General features: G+C 43.0%; 9 protein-coding genes across 9 annotated transcripts; 2 read left to right on the top strand and 7 right to left on the bottom strand.

Moving 5' to 3' along the window:
- Positions 1-141: 141 nt before the first annotated feature.
- Positions 142-1,139, top strand: V865_003724 (uncharacterized protein; the record flags this gene model as incomplete). The annotated part of the gene is made up of 3 exons (XM_066227513.1): positions 142-575; positions 665-747; positions 820-1,139. The coding sequence occupies 3 exons, from the start codon at positions 142-144 to the stop codon at positions 1,137-1,139; spliced, it is 837 nt and encodes a 278-aa protein (XP_066083610.1).
- Positions 1,140-1,481: 342 nt separating this feature from the next.
- V865_003725 (uncharacterized protein) lies at positions 1,482-2,036 on the bottom strand (the record flags this gene model as incomplete). Its single annotated transcript, XM_066227514.1, has 3 exons — positions 1,482-1,686; positions 1,791-1,934; positions 2,020-2,036. 3 exons carry the CDS (start codon positions 2,034-2,036, stop codon positions 1,482-1,484), a joined length of 366 nt encoding a protein of 121 aa, XP_066083611.1.
- Positions 2,037-2,660: 624 nt separating this feature from the next.
- On the bottom strand, positions 2,661-4,546 carry V865_003726 (uncharacterized protein; the record flags this gene model as incomplete). The annotated part of the gene is made up of 5 exons (XM_066227515.1): positions 2,661-3,454; positions 3,525-3,705; positions 3,804-3,929; positions 3,998-4,116; positions 4,228-4,546. 5 exons carry the CDS (start codon positions 4,544-4,546, stop codon positions 2,661-2,663), a joined length of 1,539 nt encoding a protein of 512 aa, XP_066083612.1.
- A 543-nt stretch (positions 4,547-5,089) lies between these two features.
- On the bottom strand, positions 5,090-5,632 carry V865_003727 (uncharacterized protein; the record flags this gene model as incomplete). The annotated part of the gene is made up of 4 exons (XM_066227516.1): positions 5,090-5,097; positions 5,164-5,239; positions 5,320-5,356; positions 5,508-5,632. 4 exons carry the CDS (start codon positions 5,630-5,632, stop codon positions 5,090-5,092), a joined length of 246 nt encoding a protein of 81 aa, XP_066083613.1.
- A 587-nt stretch (positions 5,633-6,219) lies between these two features.
- On the top strand, positions 6,220-7,616 carry V865_003728 (uncharacterized protein; the record flags this gene model as incomplete). Its single annotated transcript, XM_066227517.1, has 7 exons — positions 6,220-6,761; positions 6,818-6,843; positions 6,905-7,016; positions 7,074-7,170; positions 7,240-7,333; positions 7,389-7,462; positions 7,533-7,616. 7 exons carry the CDS (start codon positions 6,220-6,222, stop codon positions 7,614-7,616), a joined length of 1,029 nt encoding a protein of 342 aa, XP_066083614.1.
- A 418-nt stretch (positions 7,617-8,034) lies between these two features.
- Positions 8,035-9,160, bottom strand: V865_003729 (uncharacterized protein; the record flags this gene model as incomplete). Its single annotated transcript, XM_066227518.1, has 2 exons — positions 8,035-8,772; positions 8,912-9,160. 2 exons carry the CDS (start codon positions 9,158-9,160, stop codon positions 8,035-8,037), a joined length of 987 nt encoding a protein of 328 aa, XP_066083615.1.
- A 582-nt stretch (positions 9,161-9,742) lies between these two features.
- V865_003730 (uncharacterized protein) lies at positions 9,743-10,940 on the bottom strand (the record flags this gene model as incomplete). Its single annotated transcript, XM_066227519.1, has 5 exons — positions 9,743-9,877; positions 9,947-10,105; positions 10,268-10,472; positions 10,546-10,705; positions 10,814-10,940. 5 exons carry the CDS (start codon positions 10,938-10,940, stop codon positions 9,743-9,745), a joined length of 786 nt encoding a protein of 261 aa, XP_066083616.1.
- A 986-nt stretch (positions 10,941-11,926) lies between these two features.
- On the bottom strand, positions 11,927-13,937 carry V865_003731 (uncharacterized protein; the record flags this gene model as incomplete). The annotated part of the gene is made up of 5 exons (XM_066227520.1): positions 11,927-12,657; positions 12,827-12,883; positions 13,084-13,186; positions 13,280-13,331; positions 13,426-13,937. The coding sequence occupies 5 exons, from the start codon at positions 13,935-13,937 to the stop codon at positions 11,927-11,929; spliced, it is 1,455 nt and encodes a 484-aa protein (XP_066083617.1).
- Positions 13,938-14,454: 517 nt separating this feature from the next.
- On the bottom strand, positions 14,455-16,483 carry V865_003732 (uncharacterized protein; the record flags this gene model as incomplete). The annotated part of the gene is made up of 5 exons (XM_066227521.1): positions 14,455-15,559; positions 15,648-16,018; positions 16,079-16,151; positions 16,239-16,291; positions 16,367-16,483. The coding sequence occupies 5 exons, from the start codon at positions 16,481-16,483 to the stop codon at positions 14,455-14,457; spliced, it is 1,719 nt and encodes a 572-aa protein (XP_066083618.1).
- Between the last annotated feature and the right edge of the window lie 1,304 nt (positions 16,484-17,787).

A 17,787-nucleotide genomic window follows, 5' to 3' on the forward strand; every position in this document is an offset into this window, starting at 1 on the left:
CGATAAGCGGACATCGCCGATAAGTAGTCTTGTATTGGGACCTGAAAAGTAGAAATGTTCGAATGATCGAGGTGTATCAAGATTATCATCCATCTTTCAACTGCTTTATGCTGTCATACCACACACAACCATCCACTCAGTATGGTGAGGAACAAGAATCTACAGGCAGATCAATCGAAAGACCAAAAATCGAGAGAACAAACGGATAATAAGGGAAAGGGAAAATCGAAGCAAGATGTATACCCAGTCATACCTCAGAAAGATCTGTTTCAACGAATAAATTTCACTTATCAAGCTTCCATCTTCTTACAATCGCTTGGATCAGGTATCTCAGCATCCACATCGACTCACTCGAATTCAGGTCAAGGTGATGTAGAATTGAAGGTAGATAGGAAAGGGAAGCGCAAAGCTATCGAAAATGAAATACCCTGTTCTGCAAATTCGTATGATTTGGAGGAACGATTGTTAAATGATGGTCAAGATGCTGAGAAGGGTACGACAAAGAAGTTGAGACAATTGGCTAGAATGAATGTTAGGGAGATGAATAGTATGTCTGTGCATAATCAACTGAAGCTGTAGGTCTGATCTCCTACAATCACCATTTTCATACATCGTTTCTACGAGATCATTTTGATGGTTGATGGATGATGGATGATTGGTATAGGGATCCCTCGTTGAAACGATCACTATGCAAAACATGCGGTACGATACTCATCCCAGGTCTAACATCAAGAATACGGAATAGGCGTAAGTCCATCTCTTGATCCCAATCCACATAATCAAACTAATATAGTTGACTATCGAACATGACGACTTTAGCCAATCGAAATTCATTTTCAATAACACATCATACATGTCTGACGTGTCTCTCGTCATTATCCATCCCTTCTCCTCCTATGCCCACCTACTCGATTCAGGATGCTACGCAAGGTGTACTGGGAGATGAACAGCTTGATGGTCCTGTTAGACAGAGGCGACGTAGGAATGCTTCGAAAAGGGGTAAAATCGTTTTTCACGAGAAAGAACGATCGACTATAGATGGCGATGGCGATGGGATGGGCGGAGGACATACATTGTGGAAAGGTGATGATAAGTTGGAAGGATGGGGAATCAAGTTGATTGAAGCTGGAAATCAATGAATACTTGAAGTAGTGATCAATGTAGAATAGCGCATAAGTGTATATCTTAGTATGCCGTTGTAAGTGATAACTCATGTGATTCTGTTAATCTCACTCAAATCTGGTGTCTACGGTGGGGTATCACTGCAGTCAACCAAAGATATATACGTGCTATACTGACATTCCACATTCGAATTGTATCAATCGACGAGCATTAAGTTATAATGACAGATTGATTGGAGAGCAACTAACAGAATCAAACGCAATATAAAGATTTTTAAACAAAAGCTAAAACGCAATCAATCCAATCCAGTTCACACAATTAAACAAAACCCGAAGGATGAAGAGAAGATAGTTATCAACTCAACTTCTCTCATGTTTACAATTCCAGCTCGAACAAGGACACAACAAACAACCCAGACCATATCCACAACAAAACCATTTATTCCACCATGCTGGTCTACCATTATGAGAGGCATCACCAGGGTACCATTGTTCGTATTTCGTTCTGCCGTCTTTGTGATCGGTGGTGTTAGAAGGTGAAGAGGTGAGTGATAGACCTTGAATACTACCGAGTATATTGCCGAACCAACCTTAGCTCGTACCTATGAAATCTTGTATCTGGCGATATCTTACCAATTTTCAAAGGACGTCATTACAGTTAGTACTCACATTTGACCATTGTTATTGTTATCATCATCGAAAGCGGTCAAACTTGAATTTTCAGAATTGTTTACCCTTCTCTCTGGAGCCGTAGCTGCGGTTGACATTCCAGGTTGAGCACCTGGAGGCGCGTTGATATACCCTTTTGAAGGACTACTCACACCGGAATCAGTAACTCACTGGCTCAATAAGAGCGCGAATACAGTTAAGTTGTATGGAATAGTTAAAATGTACTTACGATTGTCCACTTGACATACTGGATCGGACGGAGTCAGCAGTAATCAACTGTGCGTTTGCTTTTTACCGATTGATATTGAAGGAGAATTTAGACTGGATTGTTGGCTGGATGTGAATAGCGGAACAAGGCTAACGAAATTTACAGTATAGGTGCTCAAGATATTTCTACTACCTGATTGGTATGTGGTTAGTAGTACTCGACTGAGAATCTCTTGTCACCCCATATAACCATTCATCCTTACTCGCACTCTCATACCTGTTAAGAACCCAAAAGAAGGAGATACCAGCCCAAAGGAGTGAAGTCATAAAGGATGATATCATCGACAATAGAAGAATATGTCTCTCGATACTGCAGGATGGCACTGTTGATTATGTACTGTATGTATTGGACAGTAAGTCGTATTCAGTGCATGGACAAGGACATACTGAATACACAGGATCGTGATGCTTAGACGTAGTCTTGTCAATGTCACAATTCATGGTCGTTGACATCAAAGATAATGAGAGCCGTCACAAATTCATAGACTTAGATGAGTTTTTCAAAATACGGCATTGTATCAGATACAAACATATGCATGATCGATGTGATATACAAGTGACTGTATTCTATACAATGTACAAAGTACGCCTACGACCTCCTCTTTATTTACCTCTAACCACTTTCTTCTTCCTGAACAAGACACTATTGATCTTCGCATCGTTCATTCCTATTCCATTATCTGACGGTGCAGCTGTAACTGGTTTATGTGACGGTGCGGATCTCGAAACGTTATTAGGTGCTACATGAGGTTGATTGTTGGAATGTGCATTGGGTCTGTTTGGCGACGACGTTGAATGACCTTGTTTCTTGTTTATCCCTTCTTCTCCATTCGTCTCCTCTGCCCTTTCTTTCCTTTTCGTTCCCACTCCCATCCCCGTCGTTGACTTTAGAGCCACCTGTGGTGGAGCAAAGAAATCCATAACTATTCCTTTCCCCTGAGGTTTCTCTTTCTCCAATTCCGGAACAACAAATTTTGCTCCAACGGGTCTCCTAACTTCCTTAAACTTCGTAACCGGTCTATCAATCTTGAACCGTTCTTCCTTCTTTGTCATCCCTTCAGAATCCTTGATACGATCTTTGAGATGGGAAGGTAGGGATTCTCTTATAATTGGATGAGATCCAGGTATAGGTGAAACAGGTGAACTAGGTTCCGAGACCCTTCGATCTTGATATTGAGACTGAGTTGATCTTTTAGGAGGAGGTATTCTGGGTCCTTGAGGTATCTGAGACTGAATCTGATTAGAAGATAGATAAGGGTTTTTGAACAACTGAGTAGGCTCGTTGGTCTTTCTCTGAGGTGTCGGAGGGATATATCTCCCAGAAGCGTGAGTTAGGGCTACTCGAGCACGTTGTGCTTCCAAGCGGGCTTTGGCGATTGCACTTTGTGGTTTCGGTACTACTCTTCCGGCTTCAGCTCGCCTGACACTTCCTTGTACCTATTCCAATACAGATAGTTGTAGACTCACCTGAGGAGCTCGATCCACCAGTTCCTCTTCCCCAACCACCCTTTGTAGGCTTCTTATCTGGTATGATACGATCCATCACTACTATCCTTTTCGAAGCTTTCTCCTCTTCCAATTGCTTGTATCGCGCTGCTACTCGATCGGCAGCCTGGGTTTGACGGATGTGAAAATCTTCTTTCGCTTTCTGTGAGTGGAATATGTAAGCTTCTCGATCGTATCGTGGAGTATGGTGTTAAGGCAATCGAGTGTACAATATTGGAAAGCAGTCTGATTAACACACACCTTGTACATTCTCCTCCAACCCGAGGTCCTAGGCTCGCCATGCCTATCCTGACATCTCTCATGAAACAATGGATAATCCTGCAGTAGGAATATCTCGTATAGCCAGTCCGAATCCTTCTTGATATGCTGTTGTATATCAACCTTTGTGTCAATTGTTTGTTTATTCTCATGTCAATTGCAAACAGTTCACTCACAGGTGAATTTGATTCGATCTCCTGTAATTGTTCAATCGGCACTTCATCTATCAAGGGTTTGATCAAGGGGTATTCTAAATCACCTATATCCCATATCCTCGCTGAGTGTGTCTTGATCACTATAAAGATGAATCGTTTATAGATTAATTGGTCAATCATTGCTATCTCATCTGTTTGACCGAAGAACAATACATATGTGATACCCCCACCACTGCAGGAAAACCACTCACCACCCATACAAAGATCCCGCAAACTCTTGGCCCCAATCTCAAGATCCCTACTACCAGCATCTCTTCCTGTTCTCCTGAGATCCTGCAATTCCCTCAATCGATCATCTACATTCTTATATACTCTCCCTGTCGATGGTCCAGCTTGACTCGTAGAGGGTATCCGAGAAGGTCCAGCTTTGTTCGAGGCAGAGGATGAGGACGGATGTGCAGGTGCAGGTGCAGTACTGGTAATAGCTATAGGTTCGGCAGTATTCACATCCTGGGTGATATCGTTCCCGAATAGATCTTCTTCTTCTTCGTACTCTAGATTTTCTGGCATTGTGGAGTGAGAAGATAATACAGGTCGGGCAGTAAGGCGGTATCGGTATCGGTCGAAGGACAGGAAGATCCCAAATTGAGCGGCCAGTGGAAGTAGGAGATCGCCAGCCTGTCAGAGAGCTGTAGGGGATTGAACGTATACTGTGTTATGATTGTAGGTAGAACGAAACAATCAAGAGGATACTTACTTAGCTGGATGGATGACCAGTTTTGACCAACCTCCACTCGAACACAATCTCACAATATTCCAAGAAGCTCGGACGCATAAGTTACCCGCTGTATATCCTCAGAAGCAATCATCAGATGGTGGTTGCATATACATAAACTCAGAAGCAAATATATATGGGTTGCATGACTCTTGCTCGACGCATCAGAAAAGCGATAATGTCAAGATAGTAGCAAAATAATCGAAAAGAAGCAAGAAGAAGGACAACAAGGTCACTATTTAAGTCTAGTCGGATTAGCAGGCGGAAAGGATCAAGCACTCCATTCGTCATGGCTCAGAGGAGAACCGATGAGAATGGATATGAGCTAATCTTTCACATTACATTACTGAGATACAGTGAGAGACGCTGTCAGCCATCAACTTTGCTACAGATTTGTAGGGGACTAACTCACAGGAACAACAACCTGCTTGTTCGACTGGGGCGTAGGGATCTTCACCTTTTTGGAGTGGACCCCAGAGGGATGGGATCTGCGTAGATATCAGGTATTGTCATCTACTGTGCTTGAACGTGTTATGATCAATCTGAAAGCTGAGTATGATGTACTTACAAGAGGGTCTTTAGTCGATCGACAATGATTGATCAGGCTAAGAATACCATACCCAGTCGGAAATTAGCATCTTCTTCCAACCGTATTATCCCTCAACTTCCTCAGCGGCCGCTCACAACCCTATTCCATTCACACCTTGTACCTTCCTTCCAACATATAGGTATCAAAGCGAGATGATGCTGACTCACTTCAAGCTGGCAACACTGACCATCACCCTAGGCCTAGCTAACTCCTCTCTCAGTCTGTGGTTGTGCTCCATCAGTCTTCTAAGTTTCAGCTCGTGCATGGTAGCTTTATTAGCTCGGGATGACATTTTGGCTGGTTATCGTCGCTGAGATGGAGGAAAGGTGAATACAGTATGTAAAGAGAGTGTTCTTCTTATCGAAACAATCCGGTTCGATTCGTTGAGAGAGCTCCAGAGTCAGCTTTTGCCATTGTATCTTATCACAAAGTCATCGTTAGCTCACCGTTGGATGTTTGTTATTATACTTTTGAGTCGACGATGAGATATGAAGAGAGATAAAGGAATGGAGATTGGATATATATCCAAGGTACTCATCTACTTCACTTCACTACTCAGTCATCTTCAATTGGATGATCCGTGCACCGCACAGGCCCACACAGTAACATCGACGCACGGATCACCTACCTACACACCCCAACACACGTCAGGTCCAGTCAGCCACATCCCAAATGAGATCACGCACAGACCCACTCTGATTGAAACCAGATATGGGATATATAAACAGTCATCGTTGAATTCCATTCCTCTTCCCTTCTTCTCTCTTCTACTTCTTATCATCTTCATTTCACACACCATATGAATGAAAAGTATACACCGTACCTATACTAACAACCCTATTGAACGCTTTTACTCATCTTAGCAAGACTTCACTCACGATGCCTCGTAAAACAGCTAAACGTTCCCGATCACCTTCCTCAAGTGACAGTACAGCTACTCCACCGCCTAAAACTAAAAAGCCAAGAACAAGTAAGACTGCCAAATCAACATCAAGTACAAGAAGAACATCGGGTATCAAACATAGCTCGACCGCCAGTGAAGGACAAGCGGAGAAAGATGATACCGACGTTACGGCTTCCGCCTCGTCACCTTCCTCTTCTTTACAGGATCAGGATCAAGACAGCGATGAAGACGAAGATGTGATTAAACATAGCACGAGTAAATCCAACTCAAACTCAGACGCCAATATGAAACACAAGAAAGAAGTAATCATTGCGATGGTCGATCGAATGGACCCCAAACAGTTGAAGAGAATACTGGAAGATTCTGCCAAATACCTACAAAAAGGTGGGACCTATCTCGATAATCCTGAAAAAGATGATGCGGGAGACGTGAGTAAAGTGAGGAACATCTGGGAGAGGGTCATGGAAAATTGGGATGATTCGGAGGAAGAGGATGAGATGGCTGTTGAGGAAGAAGCGTTAGTCGTTTGTTTTACGCAGTGGTTGGATATAGCTGATACAATCGCGTACATAGAGAGAAACTCGCCAATGCACTAGCTGGTGGGTGTGACACCGTGCTGTTCATGAATCGGACCGAAAGCTGATATGAGTGCTGGCATAGCCCCCTTCGACAAGCTTCAAGCTCAATCTACCAGTTCCCTCAACGAGGTGACCTACACAGTCAACCAAGCATTCCAAAATGCATTGAAACCTTTCAAAAATGATATCATCCTGTTAGTACAAGCCATACCGAACATCCATATCGCTGATATCATTTCCCGATCATTTAGCGAACAGCTGAAGCTTTGTGAAGCAGCTCAAGCGAAACTCGCTCATCAGACTGCGGAAAGATGGGACATCGCCATGGCTCATGTGGCGCACAAGAAAGTAAGTTGCCCTTGCAGATTGCATATATACCAAACCATCAGTTGATATACTCCTTCATAACGTCGATAGCAGAAATTCCATGAGATCATGAGACAGATTCACGCGATCAACGAAGAGAAGAAACAATTGATAGAACAGGCTAAGAAAGATTTCGATGCAGCTTGTACGTATCACTCTTACACCAATGCGTACGGATCAAGCTGACAATCAAGTATTAGTGGAAAGACAAGCCGCAGAAATTGAAGGTTTTAAGAAACGGATCCGGGAGTCCCAAGAGAGATGCCGAGAGCAGGTAAGATCACCACTTGGAAAGGATCGAAAGCTGCTTTAACTAACTATTATTGCACTGAACGCTATGGTAGCTCATCAAAGCTCAAGATCAAGACCGTATCAACAAAGAGGTAAACATGCTCATGGCCAAATTCCTCAACGGTGATCGAACGTGATCGATGGATAGACGAGTACTGTATGTGCTATCTATCTTATCGTCCTGTATCTCATGGCTTCTTCTTTGGTTTTCGATAATCCCACCTGAATCGTTTTGACTGTGTTCGTAGACCGTATCGTACCATTATCGCTGTGAAGTAATAGCAGAGTCGTATACATGTATGTTTTATCTATATTCATGTATGTATGTATGTACAACAAAAAGTTTGATATGTATGTCTTATATCCATAAACCTGTATCCCGTCCACAGTATCTACGTTGATCGACATTGACCATTATCTTCTATATATGCGATTATTCGTACAGTGAGCTTACATCTCCAGTATATTACTCGTACAACTCTTCAACCTAACTTCACCAATACAGTCAGTGATCCAACTAATATCATCTATGATATATGATCGATGATCCATCTTCTATCGCCAAATCCCAGCCCATGGTACACTGCTATGAACCGCATCATACCTAATCTTCATGATCTGACTAACTCCATATACGTCCACATCTCTCTTTATCCTATATAATCCAACGGTGATAATACCAACCAAAGCAACAGTCAATGCTCTTAACGCAGTTATCTGCGATTTGCTCGACTTCGATGATGGTGTGGATGAATCCGTAGGATGATTCACAATGATGATCGTTTCATCTCCATTAATCTCTTTCTTCTCGTTACTTGTTATCTTTATCTTATTCTTATCAGTCGATTCTTCCTTCATTATCTTCCTCTTACTAGATCCTCCAAACCAACTTGAGATCTTCCGACTTCCCACTACACCATGATACACGCCCAACCCGACCAGCCCCAGATAACTCGTCCATCCTAGAACGTTCTGCAGATTATACCCTACGTACTCGTACCCCAATTCGGAAGGACTAAGTTCGGATATCGGTGATTCCGATCTGGAAGGTATTAATCGATGGGAGAGTATATGAGCGATGAGAAGGATGGTGAGTGGGTATCCAACGATTTGATGCAGTTGACGAGGTAAACGGGATTTTATCGATTTGAACGATAGTGGCCAATTCGATTTAAAAGAAGAAGAGGGTAAAATGATGAGAAGTCGTTTGAGAGTTGAAGCGAGGATGTGGAGAGTTAAGGGAAGGTAGATTAAGTATGGTTCGAGTGGGAGATACAAATCTCGGGATATCATCTATATAACCAATCAATCAATCAATTAATTAGCGTTTCGCCCTTTCCCTTTCTTTGCTTTTATGAATTATATGCTTGAGATTTGCTTAGTGATATACGATATAAACTCGAACGGGTTGATATCGTTTTGAGAGACTTACCATAGTCTTATCTGCTCCTTCTATACCCATGGCTGAAGCTACGACCGGACTTGCCAGATGAGGTACAAGGAATATACCGAATACCATTGCAGAGGTATTTTGAGTTAACGTCAATACTCTGATTACTTGTCCTTTACTGGGAAGAAATCGCTTGGGATCCGAGAAGAAAGGGTATGAGCTTGAACCATCTTGGTTTTCGTTCAAGGCGATCTGATGAGGGAGAGGTATATCGGGGGGAGGAGGCGACATCTTGTCCAAGGCAAGATGGAATGGACAACTACTGTGAATAATGTCCTGTAGCTTTCGAAAGAGATGTTTGTGGACAATTGAGAAGAGGATGATTGGATGAGATGACCAATGTGGAGGTGGTCCAGGTGAGTAACTCAAACTGATTTAGGACGATGTATGTGGCGAAAAGCTTTGTCTACTTGTCCTGCGACGAGGACTGTTGGTGGGATCCAGAGAAGTGAGAGAGAGAGCTTAGATACGGTAGCAGTGAAGATAGAAGACGAGTGGTACATGATAGCTATAGTCCAAAGGAGATGCTAGAGATACAGTACAGTATGGAATAATGTATAATTCACTTTGAGCGTATGTCCTGTACCGTCAACACACCATGCACAATACTTGGAACCATTCCGACTGAACATCACGGTGGGGAATTGAACATTGTAAGGCGAAGAAGGCCATGCATAATTTATCTACTCAGCAGCCAAAATATATCTCTGCTGTAGATATAGAAAAAATCCATGTTATAATCGTGTCCAAAATCGATGTTTTTCTATACAAGAGATTATGAAAAAAGAGGTCGACACCCATGCTGTATCCATCTCATACCACATTATCGTTGATGGTCCTCCTCGGTTGGCGATTTTCTTCCTTCACCTCTTCCACTGTTTCAGGAGACTCCGACTCATCCGATTCGAAGACCCATACGATGAGACAAGCAGTCACACTGACTAGTACCTACCACCATATCCATCCACTATTTTCAGTCCGGACGAAATTACAATATGTGGGAGGTCTATCACTTACAGTCGATGCGACCCATAACCAAATGACACTCCCTAGCTCAGCGTGGAACCTAGGTCTTGACGAACGTACATTCCGCTGTACAATTATAAGGTAGGTTATGTTGCAGATCAGTGCTGCCCATGTGACGATAGTTGCAGGGTAGAAGATAGCTGATGTCAGCTAGATAGATTACATTTAAAAAGATCAAGATTAATTCCACTTCCAGTTTCACCATCTTATATCACAGCAATATCCTTGTAGACGTGCATGATTAAGTTCAGAAGGGTAGGTACCTTTTAGAGAGGATAAGGCAAGGTAAGGTAGACATGTCCGCTCACTCACAATTCTTAATCTCCTAAATCTTATAGCTAGAACGAACGAGATCAAACCGCAAGCTACCAAACCGGTAGCTAAGAAATTTGATATTCTCCATACACCGATCCTAGCACTCATCGCCCACAAGATTGTATCTGTCTCCTCTGACAGTGATAGGATTTCGGGGTCGGGGTGAAAATGAATTCCCATGATACATTTTGCGGGGGGACCGCTAAAGAAAATTCAGTAAGGTCAGGGATGAACAAATCAGCTTTAAATATAAACTTCGAAATGGAAGTACTCGCCTCAGATCATCAAACCACATACATCCTCCTGACCCACCCACAGATATTCTCCTAGGTATCCCGTCACCCTTTCCCGGTACTAGTTTTGCATGTATCAGATCCAAAGGGTGAATGATAGCTGTAGAGAGGGACACGAGTGATTGAAGAGTGAGTGTAATCACTGTTCCATAGGGTAGAATCAGCTCTATCTCAACAAACATCAAGTCATTCCTGCGAGTCTGATATTACTTGCAAGGACGAAAGTTCGTGTGGTAGATGATAAACTTACAGATCAAAGTGAATATACCTATAAATCCAAATCGTCTCTTCCACTTTCCATCGCTGATGACAGTTTCATCAATCTTTTCCGTAACCTTATCAGGGAGATTCTTGTTCCTATTTTCAGGCTCAGTCATCTTGCTCGACTTGATAGTACAAGTTACGCTTTCTGCTTTTTCAATTAAAGGTTTCATGTCAAAGATGAAGAGAGTGATAATCACGGTACGATACTATCATATATCATCTTGAGATTTCTCTGCCAGGAGCGACAGCTGTGATGGTTCCACGACGACGATCGTAATACCTGTCCAAAAATTCTTGTGAATCAATTTGATCTGCTACGCTATGATTCTATGATTCGATTTGCTATGGGGCGAGTGGGAGTGGGGATTTTGTGAGACAAGATAGTGGTCCTGTCAGTCACCATCAAGATCACCATCACCATCAGATCATCAAACGATCAGTCTATCAATCAATCAATCAATCAATCAATCACTGTAAGCTCATCAACCGACCAGAAGATCAAAGCGTGTGGCACTACCCATTGATTGATGGTACCTCGCCGATACCAATCCGACGATCACTTATCAACGATCAATTCGGTTCATCTCTCACCAGGTCTACACCTTTGATCTGGAATCTATGAACCTGTGTCTTAGATCCACCCGATCAGACTTGCTGAATACGCCTTAAAACTTGAAACGGATCTAATCCTACCAGACCAATCCATTCATTACGTTACTGTGGTGCAGGTTCATGCTTATCTTTGATGTGATGCGTATCAGGATGAGAGGATCAACTCTTCGGACTGTGCGTCGGGTCAAATCGCTGATGTCAAGGTACTGTATGACTATGCGGTGATCTCTCGGAGGTAAAGTTGTAAGATACAGTACGATTGTCAATACGGTGTCACCTACCGTACAGTTCAAGTGCTTCGATAAGATCAAAATACAGTACTCGTACCGTATACATATGTCCAATCGTGCTGTTATGTAACACAATTCAACCGAATATCCAAAATGTCATATACAAACATGCAGTACAAACAGATTCCAGTATCCGTCCTACAATTTCTACAGTACAAAATCTATAAGATAAAATCTTGATCATCCCCATTCCCCAATCACCGCAACTTCACCATCCCTCCTTCAACCTTCCCACCTCTCTCATCCACCCACCTTTCCACTCCCCCTTCATCCAACCCCATAAATTTCCCCGCCCATCCGATCGAACATATCATATAAGCTTTTCTCAGTTCTTCCCATGCTCTCTGACGTATCCTATCTTCTCCCCACGATAAGATCACTTTCTCATACTCTGTCGTACGGGTGTTGGTTATCTGGAAATACCTTATCGGATCAAAGCGATCTGGAGATATGGTTCGCGCAATATTCACCGCCAGAGTGATGGAAGATGGGGATATAAAGGGTGATTCTGTGGTGTTATTTCGTTTGGACTGATCCTGAATCTGAGAATCGTTGGTAGTGCTTGTGTTTGAAATTTCATCAAAATGTCTTCTCAATCTTTTCTTTTCGAGCGGTTGAGTGAGTTGTTGATAATTCGACCAAAATTCATTTTCACCAATGATCACCAATTGATAAAGTAAGAACAAAATGACAAATTCTTTTCTCCTTTCTTTTTTCTCTTCTTGGTGTATATTCAAGTCTTTGAGCTGTTGTGCGAGATCCGCTCCACTTTGTGCATGGAATTTTGAACGAGAAGTGTGATCTACTTCTCGTTGGCCTTTTTGTTCGTCCTGAGCGTTATAAAGACCTGGTACAAGGCCACTGAGCGATGATATCAGCTGAGGTCGATTATTGGCTAACATTGAAAATCGCGCTGAGGACTCGAATACTATCAAAATCAAGTATGAGGGAATTTAGCTTGATCAGATCTCAGTGACAAACTGAATCTCAGATCATGTCAAGTCTAGATGGGCAACTGAGGAGACGAAAGACGGGCATCTTGTCCATGGCAAACTCTGATGGGGGATGGGGGATGGAGGTTGAAACTAACGACTTACCCTCCATAGCGAAGAGATCGATCCTTCCTGAAGCTACCACGCCTTCTCTCAATTTACCTAGAGATTTCATATCATGACAGATTAGCCAAATCAGTCAGTCGGGTTCAGTAAGCCAATAGAGTATAGAGGAAGTGGTTCTTCGAGATAAACAATGGCTTCCTTATTGCATTCTGTGACAGGGCAGACGAATGAATGGACAGAGGCGAAAGAGGATATTGTTGACAATGGACAGTGGACAGTGGACGGTGGGCACTCACGGAATAGTAATACGATACTACCCAAACTTTCAATTTCATCCCTCGCCTCTGATTGAGGAGCTTTATGATATGTGGTATTGAATGTCGAGTGATGCTTTGTGATCTACAAAAAGGAATTTCCAATCAGTATCGTGCCGACTGATAAACCTTTCAAGTAGAAGTGACATAGTACATGAACCGATTAATGAAAACCCACCTTGTTCTCAATGAACACTCTATACCTTTCCTGAATTCCCCAATCTTTCAACCTATTCCTATCATTAGCTACAGTCTCACTCCCACCCACTCACGCATCCATGATCCATGAACCATGACCCATGATTGATATGGGATTCCACTCACATATCACCTTGTTTCCCATCTCCTCCAGATCTACTAACACTCTGAACCAACTCGAAATCAAACTCATCTTCACCCTCCTTATCTAGACCAAATTTCTTGCTCTTACTCGATCTCATAGGTTCGATATCCCCCGCTGGGGAAGCTAACACCCCATCATTCTTCTTCGAGGGGATTGTTGCCCAATCCTTCTTGGATTTATAAGTATATGTCGAAGGTCCAGATTGATCACTGTTCGTGTATCCGGAGGGGTACGAAGAAGAAGCTCTTTGTTGATCGTTTCGCCGTGGTGTATTTGTATATGAATGATTATTCCTGATACCCAATCTTGGATCTACATAATTATTACTTCCTATACCATCTTTGTACCTTCCACCATACAAATTTCCGTCGGTATCGGTATTGGTATTTGCACCAATAGCTTGGTGTTCATTGTGTACTACACTTGGACTCTGAGTTGGGATCTGAGCATTCCGCTGACGTTGGCGCGCATGAGGTGGTTGATATCGCTGCATACTCCCTCGTTCTTCACTATAAACAGGCGTTTGTCAATCGAAGGTGTAGTTATAGGTTGATATATATGAATAGGTGAACGACAAAAGTGGAGTATGAAAGTGATTTCAGAAGTGTGTTTACAGTATCTCTCGGATTCCCAATCAGAGATCAGTCAGGCACAACAACAAACGATCTGGAAATCCATTAAGATCGACGACACCTGTACAAATCAATGGCCTTAGACATTAAATGGGCATGAGCATGAGCATGAAATAGGCCTGAACAAATTCTGGAGGATACGCTTGAGACATCGTGAGAGCCCAGATCGTACATTGGATTATATACTATACTTGTTATTTACGACCGTTATCCAACAAAGTCCTTTTCAACCACAAGATCATGATATTACAACAAAAAGTCCCCGTTCCAGCTCCAAATGACAATAATGATTTTTGATGATTATACTATATACTGTATCAATGTTTCCCGATCCTTGCTCTAACATCTAGATTCTACTCTTTAATCCATGACATCCGTTCACCTATCCGTATATGGGTCCGTGGGACTTGGCGAAACCGTCCCCGAACCAGACCCAGGGCCATCTCTTGGTACTTCGCTATACAAAGGCGGCAGGTCCACTATCTCCTCTTCGAACCTTCCTGCATCCGCATGTCTCCTGAAAGTCGGTCCCTCCTGTCTCCTCCTAGGTGGGTTTGCACGTGAATGTGCAGGCGCATGCATAGCTCCAGGTGGTAACGTCGGTATCTGTTCTGGATTCTCCGGATTGGTCACTCGCATACCCCCTGGTGGTCCTGCCTGGGGAGGTCTATCGTTGATTGCGTGAAGGACTTGACGAGATACAGATGGTTTAGAAGAGGCTGTATCATCGCTTCCTGACCGTTGATTCTGATTCTGATTCTGATTCTGATTCTGATTCTGATTCTGATTCTGTAGCTGAGAACTTGAGTTGGAATAAGGTAATATAGGTTGAGGATTATCAGGCGAGGTTGGCGTAGATACAGCTGATTTAGAAGGTAATGGTCCAGCTATACCTGGTGAACTAGGATTATTATTCTCTTCAAGCAAAGACGAATGTTGGTGGCCTTGAGTACCGATATTCGATGTCGAATTCGCATTCGATACACCCATAGCCGCTATATCTGCCGAATCGGACAGATGAGAATGCGAGTTGGACTCATGTGGAGATTGTGAGTGTCCTACGGGAGGTAGGAACGATCCTATTTCTCTGTAAGGTTCTACCATCCCATTTCTATTCGGTCCATTATTGCCATCATCGTCATTTGCCAGATCGATATGTGATCCATCTAACTTGCCCACACTTTGTCCTTGATTCCTTCTCTTTCTCCTTCTCATCAAAAAGAACAAGATAATTCCCACAATGGCGAAGAAGGCCAATACTCCTATGACAACCCCTGCGATCGCTCCTCCTGATATGCCAGATTTCTTGGAGTCACTGGCCGATTGGGTGATAGGCAGAGTAGGCGGATCGAGAGTACCGGTCGTTATGGTACTCGGCCATGTACCTGTAACTTGAGGATCTGCTTGAAGACATGATGGATCGTCTGAATCCGATACAGAATATATACCGGATGTACCACCTCTTCCGTACCCTCTCCCAGAGCTAAAAAAACAAAATTCCTCGTGTCATTAGCTTCTCCTCTTCTGTACACAGGGACCGTGGACTGATAGACGGGACAAACGAGACTCACTTCATCATAATGATAAACCTCGAGTTCGCAGGAATATCCAACACCCAATCACTCTGACTAGTCACACCTTTTTCTAATGTCACATCATAAGCGTTGAAACTCTGATCCATCGCAATGACCGTAAAATTATATGGACCATATTCCAATCCTCCCGACCAAGACATCTCAAACCCTCTCTGACACTGTACAGCCTGTCCTGAGACTGTAAATGTGAAATCTAACGATTCTGAACGTGAGCTAGCCCATGATAGACAGCTAGTATCATTTGCCGGTTGGACAGTTTGAACTTCGGATGATCCCCCGGTGGCTAGTCCGTTGGCATCTGACATAACTACGACGTAGTTCACACCGGCTGCTAGTTGAAGAAGGATCTATCCCCAAGGTGGTATATCATCAGCATGTGTTGCTGATATGGCAAAGCTGATACTCACCTCCGTACTGCCCGTTCCATTTGAATAGTAAGAATCTGAGATATCATAGAAAAACGGTTGGCCGTATACCGGTCTTTCAACGAAAAATTTGAAGATTCAGCATATGCCTTTGTTTCCTACACGGGTATAATGGTTGATGGTTATGATTGATTGTACTTACACGATCCACACCTTGAATGGGGCTTTGCCTTTTGACCAACTAATCGGTACGGCCTACAGTCCTCACAACAACGTAAGCCAATGTGACCAGAGATGAGGATGGAAACGGAAAGGGTTCAAGTGACATACCTGACATGAGGAAGTATTTGTGGGCCATTGGAAATAGAAATCGGTCGCTGCGTATACGAAAGTAGATGGGAGTATCAAACTGCCAAAGAACCAAAGGAGATGGGAGAATTTATACATGTTGATGGTCTACCACGCGTCCCAGATGTTGATGAAAAAGGAGGAAAGGTAAACTGGAGTACCTTTGGGAGCGATTGCCGATCAGAAGAACATATAGGTTGGTGGGATTTATTCCGATTAATGGAGGATGTTTTGCAACAAATGGATGGAAGATGAAGAGTGAAAAAGAGTTGATAGACGACGAATGTGGTTTTACAGCGAGTTACAAGTCCGAAGCGGTGCCAAGAACTAGACTAGATAGGATTGTGGTCTAATTAGTCTAATTCCTAATCGGATGATATGTGGAGCTTTAACGGGATTCATCCTGAATACAAGTAGTTTGTAGTGATCCATTAGGAAAATCTCGTAATGGTGTCAAAGCCAAGGGGATCTTCGCTTTTTTGATTTCCTTAGCCCGTAACCTTAAGATAAGGCACACCGCGATCCACCCGACTTCTCCGAGTAGGATCAAACACAGATTCAAACGCGATCTGAGCTGATCCAGTTTGAGGTGACAGCCGTGATACGTGCATCTGTTCTTAAACGTACGAGTATCATAGTCACTTGTACATGCTCGGCAGCAAATCAGGTCCAGATTCTGAGGTATAGCGAAGGTAGACGTGGATGTACTTACATATCGTTTTCATTCACCGGACGGGGGATCTCACGCAATTGAGTGAGCCAAATGGGGTATGATCGAAGTACAATTACAGCAGAATTTGTCATTAAAGGTAGAGTCATTACAGAATGTGTATTTATCCGTACCCATCTCCTATATCAGAATGTAAGTGCATCAAGCAAGGTATCCAGTACAATCTTTTGATCCCTTAACATAGACATTCGCCTGTATACCTCTAGAGAAGATATTCGATAAACCACAGGCTGTGGAGGTGTTTTGATTCTGCGCCAGGGTGATAATGATAGGAATGGTAGCTTTAAGCGGAGATTGCAAAGATAATGGTCATGAATTAGCGATACTGTAGTGTACGTGAACAACAGTATGATACAGAAGAAAAGAGGAGCAAGGAGGAGGGAGATGGAGATGGAGGAGAGGGAAGGGCTGAGAAGGGGCATCGGTGGGAGGAGCGAAGTTTGAAATGAACACTGATGTTTTCCACCAAAGCTGCGTGGAATGCAAACGGCCATCTGACACGAACAACACATATTCATTCGGTGAACTACACAGTAAATCATTCCAGGATCGCTCTGACCTTCTCAGATTCGCATATTCCATGATATTTCGGGGTGACTGTTCCTTGGAGATCTTACAGATCTTTCATGTAAAATCGTTCTTCTCTGAGAGCATGCTTGAGGATGTCGCTCGG

The sequence above is a fragment of the Kwoniella europaea genome, chromosome 1, assembly GCF_036810445.1.
Source record: "Kwoniella europaea PYCC6329 chromosome 1, complete sequence".
Lineage (NCBI taxonomy): Eukaryota > Fungi > Basidiomycota > Tremellomycetes > Tremellales > Cryptococcaceae > Kwoniella > Kwoniella europaea.